Source organism: Lampris incognitus, chromosome 17 (genome assembly GCF_029633865.1).
Source record: "Lampris incognitus isolate fLamInc1 chromosome 17, fLamInc1.hap2, whole genome shotgun sequence".
Classification (NCBI taxonomy): Eukaryota; Metazoa; Chordata; class Actinopteri; order Lampriformes; family Lampridae; genus Lampris; species Lampris incognitus.
Genome location: NC_079227.1, coordinates 42,991,901 through 43,007,239, shown reverse-complemented (window position 1 = coordinate 43,007,239; position 15,339 = coordinate 42,991,901). Strand labels below are relative to the sequence as shown.

Below are 15,339 nucleotides of genomic sequence, written 5' to 3'. Positions count from 1 at the left end.
AAGCTGGAGGCAACATGGGGATTCGAACAGGGGATCCCCGTGTTGGTAGACAACGAAACAGACCTCTGCGCTACCCAGACGCCCAAAGGCTATCATCTTCATTATCAAACCTAGCCCATCCTACTTGTGCAGTGATTACCCAGTTTTTTTTTTTGGTGTCCAACAACTGTGCAGAGCAGCTTTCAGAATGTCAAATATTCTAATATGGCTGGAGATATTTTAGATTCTATTCAGTTAATTCAACAAATAAGCTACAAATCTATACCATGATTTTTATTTTCTAGGGTAAAGCATTCTCCATCAAATTACTCTATTAATCATCAAAATGTTTAGCTAATCAAAATAATCCATAGTTGCATTTGTTTCTCCCTCTTGGTTCAGATCCAGTTCTGATCCTTGACCTCACACAGGCCGAGGTGGACTGGTCTTGCTGGAGTTTGGGAGTTTTTGTTGCATCATTCAATCAAACAATTCATATCAGCAATCCCATTGCAGGGGGACGCCATGGCAGGGGAATCCACGGCAGGAGGAAGCCTTGGCAGGGGGACGCAAGGGCAGGGGGAAGCCAACATAAATGGAGACTGCTTTACAGAAAGGTAAGAAAAATCCCACAACCATGCTTCTCAGCTCTATCAAATCTTCCTCCCAAGATGGGTAAACTGTTGCTGTGAGTTATGTTGCTGTCACGCTGCATCATTCACTAAGGTAATGATGAATGTTATAGGCTATACTAGATAGCCTCCTCATTAAAACTGTCAAAAGGAAATCACTAAATAATAAAATATGATAAAGGGGGATGAATTATTGACCAGTGGGGATTAAAGAAATGTGAATGGGCAAAACGATGATTTAATATGACATTTTAATGTGCAACTACACATTTGGTCTTCACAGTCCATGGAAGTGTGTGCATCGGGGTCTCAAAAGTGTATTGAAAATGTTTGTTGTTGTTATGGAGAGAAGGTGAAGATGAATTAAGAGAAGAGCAACATAGAACACTGTATAAAACAGAACAGAATGAAACAGAAGACATATGGAACAGAACACTATACCTTGTGCCACTTCGCTGCCAGAGCAGATGGGAGCCACGCTCCACAGAGTCTGCTGGAACGCTGCATCTACGTGGAGACTGCTGTTACCATATGATAGATGCTGGAAGACAGAATGAGCAGTATTTATAGAAATGTAATGTTCCCTATTTCCAGATGAACCGGTTCAACTTGTCTGGGATTGCTACACCTGGATTATTGAACATGCATGGAGACAAATGTTCCCCATTCTTTTTCTGAATGACAAAGGAAAGCACAGGCACCCAAAAAAACTGTTTTTCAGGAATAACACTACCAGTATCAGTATGAGAACTGCCACAACATATGCAAAAATGTTTACATGCATGTGTAGCCAGGTGAAAAATTCCATGTACCCTGTGTAAATATGTTCAGTATAAAAAAGAACAAATTTTATTTTGGTTTATCTATGTGCAAGGGAAGAGGTGTTTATAGTTATTGTTATGTTAAATATAATTCATATGTACAAACCATTTTAAAAAGTAAGATTGTGCCTAAGGGAACAACAAAGATTATAAAAAGGGTAACTCTTAGCTGTTACAATCTGCCACTAGAGGGCGAGATTGGCGAATTTCTTCGTCTTGTGCTCAGGGGATTCTGGTCCTTTTTCCGCTTGAGTAAGCTGAGCGATGCAGGCGAAATTCATTCTGAGTCCATCTCATGACATCCATGGGTAAATATGCCTTAATGATGCATCTCTCGATCTAATATTGTAGTGTGGAGGTTCATAGTTGTATCCTATATAGTAGTTTGACTGATGATTTGTTTTAAGGTGCAAATAGCGCGATGAATGTCGTGGGGTGTACAGACCGTTTGAGGAAGTCCAAACGTGATTAGCAAGGTGACCGATCCTACAGTATAGCCTCCTTAGCTAATTATGTATTTGGTTAATTTGAACAAATGTTTCTTTAAATGTACATTTATTTCATGTAGACATGGGGATTTTTGAACAAAGGCAGAAGCTCAACTTGGAGGTCCCTGTGAAGGGAAATGGAATGTGAGTGTGCTTTAAGTATTAATGTTGAGTTGAATTCTCACATTTTTCATTGTTGCTGGTGGGGTTAGAGAGCATGTATGTTTATTTTGTACATTTTCATGTTTTCTTTTTGTGATAAGCCCACTGCCGTATTTTGATTTGTTTTTGAGTTTTTTGTATTTGTTTGAAATCTTTCTGTCTAAACCATGAAATATTTTTGCCTAAACCATTCAATTTAGAGTGATAACACAAAAGAAAATAAAGAATCCCAAAAGTAGTGATTGTGTCCTGTGTGGTACCTATTTCCACGGGTTACACATGCAAGTATTCACATATACTCACAATCATATGCATGGCAACAGAAACCTGAACACCACAACCACATCCACTCAAGCAACCACAACACAGCATCCAAAAATCCCACAAAAAGCACGGGGAGCTCCATCACATCAGTGTGGATGCATCATTTCACACCTGACAAGCATCACTGATCAGACTGATCTCAAATATTTTCACCATTAGTACCCTTCTTCTATAATAATGATAATAAACATCATCATCATCAAAATCAGGGGAGGCTTGTCCATAGAGGCAGAAGAAGACTTTCTTCAAATTACACCAATCAGGCAAAACATTAAAACCACTGACACGTAAGTGAAGAACATTGATTAGCTCATTACAATGGCGCCTGTCAAGGGGTGGGCTATATTAGGTAACAAGTGAACAGTCAGTTCTTGAAGTTGATGTGTTGGAAGCAAGAAATTAAGGAAATTAATTAATTAAATTGTTAAGGATCTGAGCAACTTTGACAAGGGCCAAATTGTGATGGCTAGAAAACTGGGTCAGAGCATCTCCAAAACAGCACGTGTTGTGGGGTGTTCCCGGTATGCAGTGGTCAGTACCTACCAAAAGTGGTCCAAGGAAGGACAACCGTTGACAGTCATGGGCGCCCAAGGCTCATTGATGCACGTGAGGAGCAAAGGCTAGCCCATCTGGTCCAATCCCACAGAAGAGCTATTGTAGCTCAAATTACTAAAAAAAAGTTAGTGCTGGCTATGATGGACAGGTGTCAGAACACACAGTGCATCACAGCTTGCTGTGTATGGGGCTGCGTAGCTGCAGATCAGTCAGAGTGCCCATGATGACCCCTGTCCACCGCAGAAAGTGCCTACAATGAGCATGTGAGCATCAGAACTGGACCATGGAACACTGGAAGAAGGTGGCCTGGTCTGATAAACTACGTTTTCTTTTGCATCATGTGGAAGGCCACGTGCGTGTGCGTCATATAACAGGAAGAAATGGCACCAGGATGTACTATGGGGAGAAGGCAAGCTGGCAGAGGCAGTGTGATGCTCTGGGCAGAGTTCTGCTGGGAAACCTTGGGCCCTGGTATTCATATGGATGTTACTTTGACACGTACCACCAACCTAAACATTGTTGAAGACCAGGTACACCCCTTAATGGCAACGGTATTCCCTGAAGGCAGTGGCCTCTTTCAGCAGCATAATGCACTCTGCCACACTGCAAAAATTATTCGAGAATGGTTTGGGGAACATGACAGAGTTCAAGTTGTTGCCTTAGCCTCCAAATTCCCCAGATCTCAATCCGATAGAGCATCTGTGGAATGTGCTGGAAAAACAACTTCGGTCCAAGGAGGTCCCACCTAGCAACTTACAGGTCTTAAGAGATCTGCTGCAAATGTCTTGGTGCCAGAAACCAGAGGACACCATCAGAGGTCTTGTGGAGTCCATGCTTTGACAAGTCAGAGCTGTTTTGGCAGCATGAGTGGGCCCTACCCGATATTAGACAGGTGGTTTTAATGTTTTGGCTTATCGGTGTATAAAAAATAAAATATAATTGTTTCTTTCGAATGACTGAATATGTCCTATTTAGAAATCCGACTGCACTTGAACGCAGCGTCTCAAGTTAACCGCTGCTACGCCAAACAGAGGACACGAAGCCATTCAGCAGCCAATTAGATGTCACGTCAGCCTATTGTTGGGAAGGAAGTCTGCGCGTGATGGTTTCCACTTCCTTTTGTCTTGAGCCGAGCAGCGACGAGGCACGTGCGCAGTGAGCAGAAGCATTAAGCTATTGATTTCATAAAGATCTTGAGAATCTCTCAGTTAGCTAAACCAGCTATCGTCTACAGTTAGGTGCTGTGTTGAGTTCAGCCCAAGAGGAGTCCTGTTGTCGATCTGGTGTTGGAACCAAACGTTAACCACATCGGTGAGATGAGCTATCCCTTCCCATGTTTACCTATGCTGCAAATCGCTGGCTGCTAATGCCTTGCTAATAAATGCTAACGGCTAGCGCTAATGCTTACGGGCCGCAGACGAACCCTTTGACCCCGTCGAGGGCCCGAGCCTCGACATCGCTCGGTATTGGAGCATATGCGAGTCGGTTAGAGATCCGTTGGCTGTTGACAGGCTAGTTGCTGCTGTTAGCCACGATAGTGCTGTGGGAAAACTGTTATATTTGATCTCCGTTACACTGAACTGCATTGTATCTGGTTATCGTCACGCTATTAAATGTTTAGTGCAGGTATCTGCAGTTAGCCATTTTATCCTGCAGAGGGCACAACGCACATGCTATTTACTTATTGGCTTCAGTGACAGCCATTGTGTGCCAATGATGGATGATTAAAGGGAAATATTTTGATAATTAAAGAGCAAGTCTTATTGTAAAAAGGTGAATTTTACTTAAAGGAAAAAACGGAAATGTATTTATGTATGGAGTTATTAATCATTTACTCCATATGTTACATATTTGTGTTTATTTCTTATTGAAATGTAGTTAAGCTGAAGCAGTTTAATTCCAATTTCATGTTTATTTGTATTGTGTGAAAATATGCCAATCACATATTTTGTTAGAACAAAATAATTCTACAGCAATTTGCCAGGTCCGACGGCACCGACGGACATGGGCCTGGACAGACGGAACCAGAATGTCTACCTCCTGAGAAGGAAAAAGGGGAGGCTGATAGCCGTAAAGGCATTGAAAAGGGGACAACCGAGTAGCAGACGATGGCAAGGTGTTATGGGCATATTCTACCCAGGGAAGTTGTGAGGGCCAAGTGGATGGGTTGGCAGACACCAGACAGCGGAGGACAGTCTCCAATGCCTGGTTGGCCCTCTCGGCCTGGCCGTTGGTTTGAGGATGGAACCCCGATGACAGGCTGACGGTGGCACCGATGGCAGAGCAGAAAGCCTTCCAGACAGCAGAAGTGAACTGGGGACCACGGTCAGACACTATATCACGGGGAAGACCGTGGACCTGGAAAACCTCCCTGACCAGCAGATCCGAAGTCTCTCGGGCCGAAGGCAGTTTAGACAAGGGCAAAAAATGAACAAATTTACTGAAGCGATCAACAACAGACAGTACAACGGTGTTACCGTCGGAGGCGGGCAGACCAGAGACGAAATCCAAGGACAGATGCAACCAGGGACGGTGTGGAACAGGCAGGGGGCGCAGCAGACCGGCACTGGCCCGAGTGGAGGGCTTATTCTGGGCACAAACAGGACAGGCAGAAACAAAAGACCTAGTATCCTCCGTCATGGAAGGCCACCAGAACCGCCTACGGAGGAAGGCTAGGGTACGGGTTACTCCAGGATGGCAAGTAAGTTTGGAAGAGTGAGCCCACTGCAACACGCTAGATCTAACAGCATCTGGAACAAACAAGCGCCCAGGGGGACCGTTAGCTGGGTCGGGCTGAGTCTGTTGTGCTGCCATGACCTCCCTTTCAATGTTCCAGGTGACAGCCGCAGCCACAACCACACAGGTAGAGGGAACGATGGTGTCAGGTTGGAGCTTGGGCTCAGACTCCTTCCCATGCACACGAGACAGAGCATAGGGCTTGGCATTCCTGGAGCCAGGTCTGTATGTCAAAGAAAAATTAAAACGACCAAAAAAGAGCACACACCTGGCTTGGCGCGTGTTGAGTCGCTTTGCTGACTGGATGTATTCCAGGTTCTTATGGTCAGTCCACACTATAAAAGGAAGCTCAGACCCCTCCAGAAAATGTCGCCATTCCTCCAGTGCCAATTTCACTGCCAGGAGCTCACGATTCCCCACATCCTAGCTCCTTTCAGCTGGGGAGAGATGGTGAGACAGGAAGGCACATCCTCACTGGATCGCTGAGAAAGGACCGCCCCCACCCCAATCTCAGAGGCGTCCACTTCTACAATGAACTGCTTGGTTGGGTCTGGCTGTATGAGGATAGAAGCTGTGTTGAAGCGGTGCTTGAGGGCTTGAAAAGCTGCCTCTGCTACAGGGCTCCACTGGAACTGTCTGGAGGTGGAGGTAAGAGCGGTTAGTGGGGCCGCAACACGGCTGTAATTGCGGATGAACCGTCTGTAGAAGTTGACAAAACCGAGGAACCTCTGAAGCTGCTTACGGCTGGTTGGGCTTGGCCACTCAAGAACTGCTCTGACCTTGGCGGGGTCCATTCTCACCTGCCCATCGGCCACGATGTAGCCCAGGAAGGTGACTGAAGGAGCATGGAATTCGCACTTCTCTGCTTTTACGAAAAGGCGGTTCTCCAGAAGCCGTTGAAGGACTTGGCGGACGTGCATGACATGCTTTGACAGGTCTCTGGAAGAAAATCAGGATATCATCCAGGTAAACAAAAACGAAACGATCCAACATGTCACGTAGGATGTCATTGACCAGACTCTGGAAGACAGCTGGGGCATTAGTGAGACCAAACGGCATCACCATATATTCCAAATTCCCCAGGGGGGTGTTGAAGGCAGTTTTCCATTCATCTCCGTCTCGAACCCGGACCAGGTGGTAAGCATTGCGGAGGTCTAGTTTAGTGAACACTGTGGCTCCCTGGAGAGAATCAAAAGCAGAAGTCATGAGGGGCAGAGGATACTTATTCTTGACCGTGATGTTATTGAGGCCTCTATAGTCAATACACGGCCGGAGGGTCTTGTCCTTCTTGGCCACAAAAAAGAACCCCACACCAAGGAGTGACGATGAAGGGCGAATAAGACCAGCAGCCAAGGAGTCCTTGATGTACCTCTCCATGGACTGCCGCTCAGGCTTGGAGAGGCTATATAGATGGCTCCTGGGGAGGGGAGCAGGTCAATAGCGCAATCATAGGGGCGATGAGGAGGCAGGGAGAGAGCTTGCTGTTTGTTGAACACGGCTTGGAGGTCATGGTACTCTGGAGGCACCAGTGACAGGTCAGAGGTCTCAGGGCTTGACACCTGACAGGGAACAGACTGAGGCAGAGCAGACTGGAGGCATATGGCATGACAGACGGGACTCCAACTTGAAATTCTGGCCGATGACCAATCAATATGGGGACTATGCTTAACCAGCCAGGGATGACCAAGTATAATGGGAACAAATGGAGAATTGATAACAAAAAAATTTAACTCCTCTTGATGGTTTCCTGACAACAGGAGGCGCACAGGCTCGGTCTTAGAGGTTATCCGGGCCAGGAGACGTCCATCCAGGGCATTAGCTTCAAGAGGCTGGTCCAGACTCACAGTGGCAAGACCTAACTGCTTCACAACACTCGCATCCAAAAAGCTTTCATCAGCTCCAGAGTCAATTAAAGCCAAACGTTTAGTGGACTGACCTTTAAAACTGATGGTAGCTTGCAACTGGGTACGTGGACGAGGAGACAGAGGGCAGACAGTTGGGCTCGCGAGGATACTCCCCCTCCCTCGTGAGCCTGCTAGTTTGACGGACGGTGAGGGTAGGAGGCGAGAAAGTGACCAGGCTGACCACAATACAAGCAGCTGTTCTCGGTGATGCGGCGTTGACACTCCTCCGGGTTGAGCCGGAAGCGGCCGAGTTGCATCGGCTCCGAAGCTGGGGAAGAATCACGCCTCGGGCTTTCTCGGAGGACGTAAGCCTCAGTCGAGCGAGTTCAGCCCCCAGAGTTTGGAGGTGTGGCCCGTGGAAAGTTGTTGTGACCAGGAAAGTGGAGCGTCCTCTCTCTCCTCCGCTCCTGGAGACGGTTTTCCACACGAATGGCCAGGGTAACCAATTCCTCCAACCCTCCAGGCTCGAGGTAGGAAACCAATTCGTCCTTAATGGATTCGCTTAGACCGTTGGAAAACCTGGCCTGAGGGACTCGTTGTTCCATCCGCTCTCCGCATACAGAACTCAACTGAGTAGTCAGCGACGCTGCGGGAACCGTGGCGGAGAGAAATCAGTCTTTTTGAAGCATCCTTTCCCCGCACGGGATGATCAAAAACCTGGCGAAAAGCAGTGGTGAACTCAGTGTAGGATGAGGAAGTGGGGGCCCGCATCTCCCACACCGCTGTAGCCCAATCCAGAGCGCTTCCCCGGAGAAGACCCATGATGTAAGCGACTTTGGCTCCATCCGTGGAATATGACTGGGGCTGCTGGTTAAACACAATCTCATACTGCATCAAAAAAGGGCGACAAAGTCCAAAATCTCCATCATACTTATCGGGCGGGGCAACCCATGGTTCCTTAGCCGAAGTTGATGGCGCTGAGGGTGGCGGAGCTGGAGGGGCGGGTCCCGGGCTAGCGGAGGCACTAAATTGGGTCTGGATTCTGGAGATCTTTGAGCTGAGCTCACGGAGGGCGTCAGCCATCCCCTGTAGCACCTGGCTGTGCTGGCCGAGGACCGATTCCTGGTTGGCTACAGCCTGGCAGATCGTGGCCAGGTCTGTGGTGGAATGGTCTTGTGGGTCCATAGTGGGTGGAACGTACTGTCACGTATCTGGAAAAACCCAAAAGCAGACGGGACAACCAGGTAAGGGAAGAAATCAAGTCTTTATTGAAGTGGCCGATCCCAGGGGTAGAGCAGGAGTTGGCTCAGTGGCAGGTAGACTGGCAGGCTGAAGTTCTTTAGGCAACAAACCATGAATGGCAACGTTCCAGCGAAGACTGGTCCACAGTGGAGGCTTCTTAAGGGTGAAGGCGATTGCTTGATGGCCAGCAGGTGTGCCGGGGTGAAGGCGGGGTGAGCAGGTGTCAAGGGAGAGGGGCTGTGACAGGTGATTGCTTGATGGCCAGCAGGTGTGCCAGGGTTAAGGAGAGGTGAGCAGGTGTCAAGGGCGAGGGGCTGTGACAGGTGATTGCTTGATGGCCAGCAGGTGTGCCGGGGTAAAGGAGAGGCGAGCAGGTGTCAAGGGCGAGGGGCTGTGACAGTCACGGCTTTCCTTTCCTCCATGGTTAGGTTGGAAGGGGGGGTTCACATTGGACAGAGCTGCTGATACCTTTAACCTAAGCTGTTCCGCCTCGGTTTCCATTAGATTGTTTTTCCTTATGGCTGATTCTGTGGCTGTGATGAGGTCAACTATAGGTAGTTGTTTGGGTGTCATGGCGAAATTCAGTCCTTTGGCTAACACCTCCTTCTCTGATTGGGTAAGTACCTTGTCCAACAGATTCTTGATCCATCTGTTCTGCGTTCCGTTTTGTGTGGGATGTTCTGTCTTTTGTCTCCAGGTAAGTATATCTGCTTGGCTAGTGTTGTTGGTTCGTCGCTGTATGTTTTTAAACCTCCTTGTCTGCCTTTCTTTGGTTTTGTGGTGTTGAGATAGTTGGGCTTTCTTGGTGAAATCAGTAATCCTCTCCAAGACTGCACCAGGCAAGTGGGATGTTATTTGCTGGAGTAGTTGGTCAGATTTCTCCTTCAGCCCTTCAATAGTGAAATGGACCTGTCTCACTCTTTCATTCAGGAGTTGATTCTGTGCCTTCTCTATGATTCTGTCTGCTCTATGTCCTTTCATTGTGGTATACAGGCACAGGCTAGTGGGTATGAGCCTGTTGTTGTATCTGCAGACAACACAGGCTCATACCCACTAGCCTGTGCCTGTTCACCACAATGGAAGGACATAGAAAGGAAAGCCGTGACAGCCCTGAACAAGGATGAAAACACCGCTATCCTTCCAGCAGATAAGGGGAGATGCACGGTGATCCTCAACACAACAGACTACCACGCCAAGATCACGTCATTACTCAGCGACACCGACACCTATGAACCTCTGAGACGCGATCCTACTAGTGGTTACAAGAGGAGAATAATAGAATACCTACAGAAACTACAGAAAGGAGGAACCATTGATCGGATACAATATCACCGTCTCTACCCACAAAATAACATTCCATGCATATATGGACTCCTTAAGATCCATAAAGATGGAACCCCCCTCAGGCCCATCATCAGCAGCATAAACTCGGTCACGTACAACATTGCCAAACATATAGCCAACATCTTGACCCCTTTAGTGGGCGAAACACCTCACCATATCCAAAACTCCATTGACTTCGTGGACAAGGTCCAAGGTGTAAAACTGGAACCGGATGAAACCATGGTATCCTACGGCGTGACCTCGTTATTCACCTGCATCCCAACCATGGAGGCTTTGGAAACTGTGAGGCAATGTTTGCTATGGGACGACACTCTCCACAATAGGACCAACCTTATCCCAGACCAGATTTGCCAACTACTGGACCTTTGCCTGAACACTACATATTTCCAATTCAGGGGCCAGTTTTACAGACGGAAACACGGCTGTGCAATGGGCTCACCAGTATCACCCATTGTGGCCAGCTTATATATGGAAGAGGTAGAACACAGGGCCCTGAACTCCTTCAGAGGAACACCTCCGAGCCACTGGTTCAGATATGTGGACGACACATGGATCAAAATCCAAACACAAGAGGTGCAAGCATTTACCAAACACATCAACTCAGTGGACAATAACATTAAGTTCACAAGGGAAGACGTAAAGAACAACAGTTTGCCCTTCTTGGGCTGTGACGTCCACATTGGGGAAGACAGGAGCCTCCACATTGGGGTTTACAGGAAACCTACACACACAGACCAGTATCTACGTTTTGACTCACACCACCATCTGGAACACAAACTGAGCGTCATCAGAACTCTGCAATACAGAGCTGACAATGTGCCCAGCAGCAGTCAGGCCCAACGAGAAGAACACAAACACCTGAGGGGAGCTTGAAAAACCTGCGGCTACCCCAGTTGGACCTTTGTGAAAACTGCAACACGTTCCAAAAAGACCAACCAGGTGAGCAACAAGGAGAAAAGGAACAGAAGGAATAGCACAGTCATCCTGTATGTTTCTGGGGTCTCTGAGAAACTCAAGAGAATTTTCAACAAACACCGCATCCCGGTATACTTCAAACCCAGCAACACACTCCGACAAAGACTGGTTCATCCCAAAGACCGTGTACCACACACCCGGAAAAACAATCTGGTGTATGCTGTACAATGAAATGAGGATTGCACTGACCTATACATAGGAGAAACCAAACAACCACTACACAAATGGATGGCCCAACACAGAAGGCCAAACTCCTCAGGACAAGACTCAGCAGTCTATCTACACCTAAAGGAGAAGACGCACTCCTTCGAGGACAGCAACATACACATTTTGGACAGAGAAGATAGATGGTTTGAAAGAGGGGTGAAGGAAGCCATCTATGTGAAACTGGAAAAACCATCCCTCGACAGAGGAGGAGGTCTGCGACACCACCTATCTCCCACTTACAATGCCGTCCTTTCATTTCTACCCAGAAGACTCAACACACCTAGCCTCCAAGAACAACAGTCGCTCACTAACGGCTTCAACCACTCTCATGACCAATATTATTATTATTATTATTGTTATTAGCACAGGAGAGCCACGCATATCAATAGCTCCGATAATGACGGGCGCAGCCAAACATCGGTACACAAAAGAGCCACTCAAATCTATGTGTAATGGCCGGAGATGCCTTATCTTACTGACATAAGAATAATTCAAGAATGAGCCGACTTCGTAGGTTCTTAACTGTGTAGCTTTTACTAGCGTACGTTCAACACACAACCTTCATAACATGCGCGTCTAACTTCCTGTATACGTCACACGCACTGCACGTACACCCGTGGGTAGGTCAAGTTAAACAAGTGACAGGACCTTGAAAATAATAACATCTTTCATTCGTTACATCTCCCCCTCCAAGATGATTTTCTAAACATTTCTCTGAACATTTACTGCCAACAATTTTAACTCCAGTTTAGCAACTCCTGACTTTAACCGTAGCTTTATTTGACAAATAAAATAATACCGTTTTCTTTCTTTCAGCAACAGTAAAACAGAAAGAGCAAAGACATCAAACATCTTTGATTTACAGTGTCCAACATTTTACTGACAGGCCTGGAGTGTAAGCTTTAAAGAGTCCATAACTCAACCGAAATATTTATATTTTAATTCCAACCTGTATATCACTCCCCTTTTCACAAAAAAAATAAAAAAATCTCCCACAGTACACAAGTCCATACGCCTCACAAATCCAGCCGGATTGCTGGCTTGCTCACCCTGCCAGAGCGAGTAACATGTGGTGTGGAAGTTGGCATTTCTGCTGCTCGGGACTCGTCCGTGTTTCCACTCTCCCCTGGAGTGACATGGTCAGGATCCCTGCTGACAAAGGTGAGTGTTTTGGGTGTGGCCAACAGGTGGCGCCTGTTCCTTCTGTAATGTTCACCTTGAGCTGTCTCCACTATGTAGGATCTGGGAGTGGAGCTCTGACTGTGAACAACTGCTGGCATTGTCCATGTTTTCTGTCCATCAAGTTTGGTGAGAACTGCGTCACCCGAGTTCAGTGGGCGCAGTGACCGCACGCTGTTCCTGCAGTTGTAGTAGAAAGCCTGCCTCGATTTGGCTGCGGCATCAGCAGTTTTGATCAGTTCCTCTTTAGGCCAGGCCGGTTTCAGGTTATGCTGCAATGTGGGTAAGGTTGTTCTGATTCTCCTACCCATGAGCAATTCCGCTGGACTGGCTCCAGTGGAAGAAGAGGGTGTAGCTCTGTATGTCAACAGGGCGAGGAGAGGGTCTTCCTGTCTTAATATGCTTTTGGCTATCTGAACAGCCCTCTCTGCCTGTCCATTACTCTGGGGGTAGTGTGGAGTTGAAGTCACATGAATGAAATCATAATCCTCACTGAACCTCCTCATCTCTTCTGAAACTAGCGGTGGCCCATTATCGCTAACTACAATTTCAGGGATACCAAAACGTGCAAATGTAGCCTTCAGCCTAGCTACAACCTGACTGCTAGTAGTTGTTGGTAGATTTAGGATCTCCAAAAACCTGGAATAATAGTCAGACACTATCAAGTAGTTTTGCTTTTTGTACTCACACAGGTCTATGCCAAATTTCTGCCATGGTCTAGATGGGAGTTCACTTGACATTAAAGGCTCTTTTCTCTGTGTGTTCCTGTGTTCTCTGCAGAATTGACATTGCTGTATCTTTGTTGTAATGTTCTACGTCATTTTGGGCCACCACACTGATTGGCTAGCTCTCTCTCTGCACTTAACTATCCTCTGGTGCCCGTCGTGTATTCTCTCTAAGATCACCTCCCTCATCTCTGTGGGAATGATGATACGACTGCCTCTGATGACTAAACCATCTACCTCAGATAACTCCCCTCTCACCTGATAAAAGTCTCTGACTGTCTCCGGCACTTTATCGACATACTCAGGCCAACCGTGTCTGATGAAGCCCAACACTGTCTGGAGCTGCTCTGTTTTATCTCCTGCATCCTTTGAGGTGTGGCAGGCACCTGGCACACGATGGCATCGATGTGCGCCGCAACATCATCATGAGAAGCACCGTCTCCGTAGCGCTGCTCTGGGCCTCTGGAGAGTGCGTCAGCCACAGCTAATGTTTTGCCTGGTGCGTATTCAGCCACTGCATTGAAACGCATCAGCCTCATTAACAGTCTCTGGCACCTAATGGGCACATTATCCAAGTCTTTGCTGTTCATGAGAGGCACTAGTGGTTTATGATCGGTGACAAGTCTAAAATTGTCAAGCCCAAACAAGTACTTCTTGAACCTTTCACATGCCCAGACGCTGGCTAAGCACTCTTTCTCGATCTGTGCGTACCTTGTCTCTGCGTCACTCAGCCGTCGGGAGCAGTAGGCCACGGGCTTCCAGTGTTCCCCGTGCTGCTGGAGCAGAACGCCCCCCAGCCCGTAGCTGCTGGCATCTGCTAACACCAACGTAGCCTTAGTGACGTCATAAAAGGTGAGTACCGGGGCGGTGGCGAGTGCTGCTTTAAGGTCTTGGAATGCTGTGTTCTGTGCAGGTCCCCACAGCCACTCTGTCGTTGCTTTAAGCAGTCCATAAAGTGGCTGACCTACAGTGGACAGCTCTGGGACGTATTTTGCCAAATAGTTCACCATCCCGAGGAACCTCTTGAGTTCCGTCACGTTCTGGGGCTGAGGAAAGTTCTCTATTCCGGCCACTTTGTCCGGGTCAGGTCAGATGCCTGCCTCGTCGATGACGTGACCAAGGAAGCGGACTTGTTTCTGTTTGAACTTGCATTTCGCTTGGTTCAGTTTGAGACCTGCTGTTTCAATGACCCCCAGTGCCTCTGCTAGGCGCCGGTCATGGATTTCCTCAGTCTCTCCATGTATAAGGATGCCATCCATGTACACCTCTGTGCCCTCTAGCCCGGTCAGAGTTTCCGCCATCTTTCTCTGGAAAATCTCTGGAGCACTCGTTATACCAAATGGAAGGCGGCAGAAAGCATACCTCCCAAATGGGGTGATGAAAGTGGTGAGCCCCCTGCTGTCTTCATGCAAGGGGATCTGGTAAAACCAACTTGCTGCATCCAACGTTGTGAAGAACTTTGACCCTGCGAGCCTTGGCATTATTTCCTCCATAGTGGGCAGCACATATTTCTCACGTTTCACTGCTCGATTCAGCCTCCTGAGGTCAGTGCAGCAGCGAACCTCTTTCTTGTTCGGTTTCAGCACTGGCACCATAGCGGCGCACCAGTCTGTGGGCTGAGTCACTTTTTCAATAATGCCCTCATTTTCCATGCGCTGCAGTTCTTTCTTAACCAGTTGTACAAGTGGCAGCGGTATCCGTCTGGCTGTATGCACCGCGTATGGCTGGGCATCCTCCACCAGAGCCATTTTCACTGGGTCTGTTTTCAGCAGTCCACTTGAACCGAAAACTCCACTGACCTCATCCATCCGCTTCACTAGACCCATCTCCACTGCCTCTGGACGACTCAGCAGACAGCTGCCTCTCCCCTTGATCACATACACTGGAAAGGAGTATTGTTTCTCCTTGTAGTTGGTTGTGGCTTGAAACTGTCCTATGCAGCTGATGTTTCCACCTGAGCTTATGAAGCATGTGTCAGGAGGTCCCAGTTTTATGTTTGGCTTCAGCTTTTTAAATGTCCTTTGGTTGATAACAGTAGCGTCAGCCCCCGTGTCAATTTTAAAGGTTATTGGTACATCACTTATTGTTAAACTAACAGTCCAATCTTCCTGACTGCTCTCTTTGCC

At 47.5% G+C, this 15,339-nt stretch overlaps 1 protein-coding gene across 1 annotated transcript in view; it reads right to left on the bottom strand.

Annotated features, from left to right (window-relative positions):
- ryr2a (ryanodine receptor 2a (cardiac)) overlaps positions 1-15,339 on the bottom strand; it is a 1,161,183-nt gene that overhangs the window by 1,070,011 nt on the left and 75,833 nt on the right. Inside the window, 1 exon segment of the mRNA XM_056296806.1 lies at positions 1,053-1,152. Within this exon segment, the coding sequence (XP_056152781.1) occupies positions 1,053-1,152 (100 nt within the window).